Source organism: Triticum urartu, chromosome 2A (assembly GCF_056163025.1).
Source record: "Triticum urartu cultivar PI428250 chromosome 2A, HENAU_Tu73, whole genome shotgun sequence".
Classification (NCBI taxonomy): Eukaryota; Viridiplantae; Streptophyta; class Magnoliopsida; order Poales; family Poaceae; genus Triticum; species Triticum urartu.
Window position 1 is genome coordinate 741,889,701 of NC_141874.1, and position 7,197 is coordinate 741,896,897.

Genomic DNA, 7,197 nt, shown 5'->3' on the forward strand with positions numbered 1-7,197 from the left:
CATAATACTGAAGAAAAATCACAAAATAAAAAGAATTAATGAACATTTTATAAATTCTACAGATTACTCTTTTCAAATTTCAGGTAATTTTATAAATTCATGATATATTTTTTGAATTCATGAACATTTTTAAAAATTGAACATAGAAAATGTTGTACAAAAAACTTAACGTTGAATAGAAAATCGCCAGGAAAATAGAAAAGAATTCTACACCGAGCTAACGACAACACCATAGTTGGCCGGCCAACTCAAAAAAAGCTAGCCTTGTCGACCCAACAAGACCACCAGAGTCACCCTGAGAGGAGAATGACCGGGCGACCCGTCAGCCACATGAGCGTCACCGCATTGCTAGCCTTGTTCGGTCTGATCTGGTGGCCTTGTTGCTAGCCGCCACATATTCCATACCCAAAAGCTCAAACTGATGGAGAAAATTGAGCTATGTATTTACACTTCAATACTGCTCGGTACTCCACACAGAAAGCAAAACCCCGGGAGGTAATAGCACCCTGGATCCATAAACTTGCCGAGAATGTGATGATTTAGTCCAAAACTTGCAGAATGTTATTGAGGACTCCCACAACTTGACACCCTATGTGATGTTTTGGTCCACAGTGAATCACAGCATGACAAGTGGCAGTCCAGAGGGTGGACCGGTCAGCACTGGCAATTTTGCACAAAGGCCCCTACCATTTACTCGATTCAACCCGCACTACTTACCGTTGTTGTTCCCGTTCCTCCCGTTCCCCCACCCCACACCTACTGTTGCTATCCCCCTTTCTCCTTCCTGTTCCCGATTCTCCATCCTCTCGCTCTCCCTCTGTCGCCAGCAGCAAGCTCCCTTCCCCTGCCTTGAGTTCCTGAACATTTACACAGCTCGTGGCCATGGTTTCCTGGAGCGATTCTGGCAGCTCGTCCGATGTTGAGTCAGTCAGCAGGGAAGTGCAGGTTAGATCTCTTTCTCTGGTAGGGTTAGGGTTTCTTTGGGTGTGCATTGGTAGTTAGCAAATGAAGCTGATTTACTTTTGTTTTAGCTACCTGCCACCATCTTGTGCTTGGAATGGAGCGGCCTGGCCACATATATGAGTTCTAGATGTGAGCATCCATGTGTGTGTGAGAAGCTGGTGGCATTTGATTTAGTGGATAGTGGGAGGAGATTCCTAGCTTGTGCACAGAAGGTTAGTAGCTGATTTGGTCAGTTTGATTCAGTGTTCAGTTTGGTTTGACAATTCAGACAGTCAAATGCATATATTACTGTGGTGTTGACAGTCACATTCAGTGTATATGTTGCTGTTTTTGCTTCTGTCAGTTAACTGAATCTTGTTGTTTGTAGTTCTTTAAATTAAGTGAATATTGTGGAGATCTGTCAGTTAACTAAATCTTGTGGTTTGTAAATCTGAATTTGTGGAAGTTGACAAATTTTTCTCAAGTAAACTGTCTATTCTTCATGTAAACTGAACACTTGTAGTGTAGTTGAGCCAGTATTTAACTGTTTTTTCATTGTACTGAATATTTTTCTTTGTTGCAAATTTGTAAAAGATACCTAAATGCAGCTATCCGCAGTGGGTTGACCCTGAGTGGCTTGCCCCTTTGAAGATGAGCCTAGCTAGGATCTGGGGCATGTATGAAGATGATAACAAGCTTAGGCTCCAGGACAATATTAATGTAGTTCATGCTGAAGAAAATCTTAGGGTTGTCAGAGAGAAGAAAAAGATGGAAAAAGACTTGAGGTTTTTTAAGGTTCATTTTGCTCAAATGGGGGCAGAGAAGGAGCAAGCTCTGGCCCAACTAGGCAACACACAACTTTCTCTGGCTGACATGAAGGAAGATCTTGATAAGAAGAAGATGTCCGACAAATCATTCACAAAAATTCATCAAGTTGTGAGGCCCAAGGCAGAGAAAGAGAGAGACCTCATGAAGCAGGAGAGGGATAGTATCATGGAAGAGAGCGACAGTTTGGTGCAAGAGAGGGACAAGCTGGTGCTGGGGAGGAATGTGCTAAAGCAAGAGAAGAAGTTAGAGTACATGATTGGTGATCTTTTCAAACATAAGGAATACACCAAGGGCAAGATAAGGAAGCTGAAAGAGATGCATGAAGAATTTGAGTGATACAATGGTGGTCTAATGTAATCATTAGTAGCAGGTCCAGTATGACCTTGCACTTGAAGTTCAGACTAATTTGTACTCAGTAAATTGACTAATTTGTGTACTGAAGTATGCACTTCAATTTAAGTACTTTGATTGAATTGAAGTGTATTATTAATGATTTAGTGAGTTCACTGATATTTTGATAGCTAACTATATAATTTGACAGTTAACTGAATTTTTCAAAGTTAACTGAATGTGTTCACAGTGCACTAAACTAGTGCACATAGTTAACTGAATTTTTCAGAGTTAACTAAATTTGTTCACAGTTAACTGTACTTTGACAGTTAACTGATTTTTTCAAAGTTAACTGAATTTGTTCAGAGTGCACTAAATTAGTGCAGAAAGCTAACTCAAATCTTGTTTCAAAGTCAGAAGATAACTGAATTTGTCCTCTCAGTGCACTAACTCATTGCTCCTATCTATTTTTCATAGAGAGTTAACTGAATTTTTGAAAGTTAACTGAATTTGTTCACATTTAATTGTAATTGTGACAGTTAACTAAACATTGACAGTTAACTGAATTTTTCAGAGTTAAATCTATTTGTTCACAGTTAACTGTACTTTGATAGTTAACCGAACTTCTAAATGTTTAACTAAATATGTGCAACACATTGGGAAATAGTTGGTTGCATATGGACCCTATTACATACCATAGGTCCCATCTATTTTGGGAAAGAGTTGGTTGCAACACATTGTTGCATATGGACCCTAGTCATGGCATCTCATGTTGCATCAGTAGACCACATGCAGACATTCAAATTCTTAACTGACCACAACATTCATAACTAACTAACTACAGCATTGGAAAGTTTAGCATAGGATAACAACACCTTAGTTTAGCATAACTGACCATAGCATCATAGTTCAACATCTTAGTTCACCATCACACTTAACAGCACCATAGCATCATAAAATAACTTGTATGCTCTACATATATGAGCACACCTAAACAACATTGCCAAAATACTTTAACTTATATGATGCTCTACTATATCAGCATACCTAATGTCTTCTTCTTTCGCTGCATCTCCCTGCTTTTTCTTCAATTCTCCTTCAACATCTTCAGCCTCTCCGAGCGGCGCACCACCCCATCTGCAGGCCTCTTGTTGCTTGCATTCTTCCTCCCCTTCCTACCGTCCACTTCTTCCTGCACAGGCACCTTGTCCACCTCATCCGTCTCCTCTTGCCTGACAACGACGAAGTCAGGCACATCCGGCAGCACGTCCACGTCGATGGGGACGACGGGAGCCCGTGGTGCCATTTGCACCTCATCCTGCTCATCGTAAGAGAGGACGATAACGTCCACCTCCCACTCTTCAGACGAATCGGTCTTCGGGTCATAGCCAGAGTCCGCGTCGGAGGTGAGGTGCTCGTGCTCAGTGTCGGACGATGAATCCGCGTCGGAGACGTCACCGGGAAGGAGGAGGTCAGGCCGGAACCTGTCCTAGTACGCCATGTTGATTGGTGCGGGGACGGCAAGGACGAACCCCCGCATGCGCTCCGCCCTGGAGGCGACACGGTTCGGATCCGGCTGCTGCGGCGGCGCCTTTGGCGGCCCGGTACATCCACCAGCGTGCATGCTGATCCGAATCATCCGACCGCGTCTCCCCCATGGCGAACTGCAGGATCATCGCCGGGTGGACGCCGACGACACCGTACGGGCCGCTGGGCTTGGCACGACACTTCTCGCGTCCGTCATTACCTTGGTGAGGCCGCGCGCGTGGTTCCTCATCATCTGGATGCTTGGGAACCTGTACGCGATCTCCTGCAGGTCCGCCCGCGCCGCCTGGTCGTCGCTGGCCAGATCTCTCAAAGTTGTCAGAAACCATTCCCAGGATCATGTGGATTCTACTTCAACCCAACGCATTGCAACAGGGAAAATGCAGCCATTTGGATCAATTCCAACATCACTAAGCAATAGTCCTTCGAACCTTGTTTTCATGTGACATACATCAATGAAAATGATAGGCCTGCACCCCTTTAACCACCCTCTTTTACATGCATCATAAGACCAATACAGTGTCTTCAGACACATCCTGCCCATTGGAAATTTTGTGTCTTTCTTCAGCTCAGTTGATAACAGAAATGTAGACCCAGGGTTTGTAGTCCTTAATTCATGACCATAGTCCCATAGCCTACTGAACTGATGTTCTTCATCACCATGGATCTCTTTTAGGGTTGCAGTTCTAGCCCTAGCTAGCTTCCATCTGTTAGGGGTCACATTGAATGCCTTGGTGATTTTTCTTGCAAATGTACCAAGTGACATTTTCTGGTCATCCCTGAACTCATCTATGAAAGACCGGCACAAAAACATAGCTGTCATCTGCCTTATCTTCCGTTTGTTTCGACAACAGTGCTCTCCATAGTAAGCCTTGATTACAAATCCCCCTGTCCTATTGTCATTGCCAGCTTTTAGCCACCATGGGGAACCTCTTTCACAAACAACCTCTATTCTAGTTTTGTCATTCTTTAACTTCTTGATCTGAACTCTGTTCTTAACAGAATATGCAGTAATAGCAAGTCTTAGCTCCTTCACATCAGCAAAGACCATCCCAACTTCGAAGGCAGGGGAAACCATGTCCACCTTTGAATTGAAGGCAGTAAACTTGTACCTCAACTGCTCTGCTTCCTCAATGGGCAGATTAAGATCTTCATCATCAAGCAAATAGTCATCTGCCTCCACATCATCATCTTCTTCCTCAGTTTGTTCATCAACATCAAAGTCAATGTTGTCATCATAAAGATCATCATCCCCCTCATCTATGTCATAATCACTGTCACTGAAATCTGATTCAGAAACAACTGTATCTTCAATTACTGCTGCTCCATCTTCAGTAAGCAGATTGTGCTCTACACCTTGTATAAGAAAATTTTAGGTTCTGTTCCAGTTGCAGCAATCTCTAAAAATGGTTCATCTTCATTGACATAAATGAAACTGTGGTGGAAAGATGCTTCACTTGCAATGTGCATTGCAACCGGGCACTGAATTGATGGCAATGTGCATATGGATTCAGCCCTGAAATTGCTAATGAAATCTGCATGGTCAACCATAACAGCCAGCACTTTATGCTCAACACTAGCTCTGATGATGTGTTGCACATCATCATTTGATTTAATTCTGACCAAACCATCTGCAATTGATTTGTTAGGCAAGCACCCGTAAAGTATGTGCTCAACCACTGGATATCCCAACCAAGTTAGGTGCTCTTCAATGAAAGAACATGAGAATGTGGTAGCATAAATATAATAAATAACTTCCACTGAAGGGTTCCAGTACTCCAAATTACTGATTGGTCCATAGAAAATTCCACCATGCTCAAGTTCAAGTGTACAGAAAGAAGTGTCCACCCTTTGTCCATTTGCTGAATCACACACTGCATCAAATATGTGTAATTTGTAAGCACTACACAATGATGTATACACTTAACAATAAAATTCAAGTTCATTTAACTAAGAAGTTCAGTTAACTGAGATGTTCAGTTAACTGAGAAGTTTAGTTAACTACAGTGCACTGAAAACATTGAGAATAACTACAATGCACTGACAAAATTCAGACACTTACAATTAACTGACAAAATTCAGATAACTACAATTAACCAAAAAAAATTAGTCAAATGCCCAAAAATCAAGACTTGAGCTAACTGAAGTTGGTGCCACTGAACACAACCAATTGGTGGCATCACTAACACCTGAAACATGAGCATGACCATTGCACAAGTAAGCATTAGCATTGAACAACTAAATTTTGTGGCAATGAACACAATCCACTATTGTCAGATTTGCTTTCGGTGCACATGAATGGAGGACCGAACTACTACTCGAGTCTAATAAGATAACATATGAATGAAAAAGAAGAACCACTTGTCAGGCCGAACCCAAGACTTTGCCACACTAAAACCTAACCTAATCTACTCGGCCAAAACCCACTAGGCCAAAACCCTAGCTTTACTGCCGTAAGACAAACCCAACAACATTAAACACGCACACCACCGCGATACACACCGACGTGGCGGGGCTGGTGCGGATGGCAACGACACACCGGTGATGAGGAAACAGAGGACGGGCGGAACGAGGGGACATGAGCTCACCATAGTCCGGTGGGATGACACCGAGCGGCCGGATGAGATGAGCGGAAGGAGGTGGCTCCATCCCGCCGGTGAACTCCGGCGACGACGACGCGATGACAAGCGTCATCACCAAATCGCCACCACACTGTCTCCCCCGACAGGACAGCGAGAGATGTTGAATGGACCTGTGCAACAAGAGTGGCATTTAATTTAGGTGGGGTGTAGTGCGGGTTGAATCGAGTAAACGGCAGGGGCCTTTGTGCAAAATTGTTAGTGCTGACCGGTCCACCCTCTGAACTACCACTTGTCATGCTGTGATTCGCTATGGACCAAAACATCACATAGGGTGTCAAGTTGTGGGAGTCCTCGGTAACATTTTGCAAGTTTTGGACTAAATCATCACATTCTCTGCAAGTTTATGGATCTGGGGTGCTATTACCTCAAATTCAGGGGAGTTCAGTTTTGCCTGGCTGCCCCCGCCCTCGCCGCCACCGCACGTCCTCCAGCTACACGCCGGCCATCCGCAACCACCGCTGGCGCACAAAGAAGCCCTTCAAATGTGCAAAAAGGTGTGACAGCACCCAGGAGTCCCGACTACCTTTTATCTTATCCGTCGTGGTCTGTTCAGATTCACTCGGTGCCCTAAGGAACTGCAAAATATTTGCAGCGGGAGCTTGCTTTAGCAGGCCGGCTGACAAAGCTAATCAATAATATGCATTGATCCTCGTAGGGAGATGTGGGGCACATGGTAGGCAGCAGGTGATAGGCCTCTAGCGCCTCCGTGAGACAAGACATAGGCTACTGTTAAAAAGACTAGGCATGCATAGGCACATGGCTCAGAGCATGCGTGCCGCTCCCTTCCCATTGCCAACTCAAAGAAACAAGGCAAGACAAGTGATGGTACCAAGACCAGTTTTTTTATAGATCGATCGGCTACTTGTTTAGTACTGTACGAAGGGCGGTGATGTCTACTACACAACCTTCT

At 43.9% G+C, this 7,197-nt stretch overlaps 1 protein-coding gene across 1 annotated transcript; it reads left to right on the forward strand.

Moving 5' to 3' along the window:
* The first annotated feature begins 882 nt into the window (after window positions 1-882).
* On the forward strand, window positions 883-2,106 carry LOC147987533 (uncharacterized). Its single transcript, XM_087540366.1, has 3 exons — window positions 883-945; window positions 1,032-1,175; window positions 1,537-2,106. Exons 1-3 carry the CDS (start codon window positions 883-885, stop codon window positions 2,104-2,106), a joined length of 777 nt encoding a protein of 258 aa, XP_087396492.1.
* The last annotated feature ends 5,091 nt before the right edge of the window (window positions 2,107-7,197 follow it).

Bases quoted from the DNA above. Each gene is read 5' to 3' on its own strand.
- LOC147987533 (XM_087540366.1), top strand. From the start codon at position 883: ATGGTTTCCTGGAGCGATTCTGGCAGCTCGTCCGATGTTGAGTCAGTC. The intron at 946-1,031 runs GTTAGATCTCTT...CTTTTGTTTTAG, and splicing joins CAGTCAGCAGGGAAGTGCAG to CTACCTGCCACCATCTTGTG. The intron at 1,176-1,536 runs GTTAGTAGCTGA...AATTTGTAAAAG, and splicing joins TCCTAGCTTGTGCACAGAAG to ATACCTAAATGCAGCTATCC.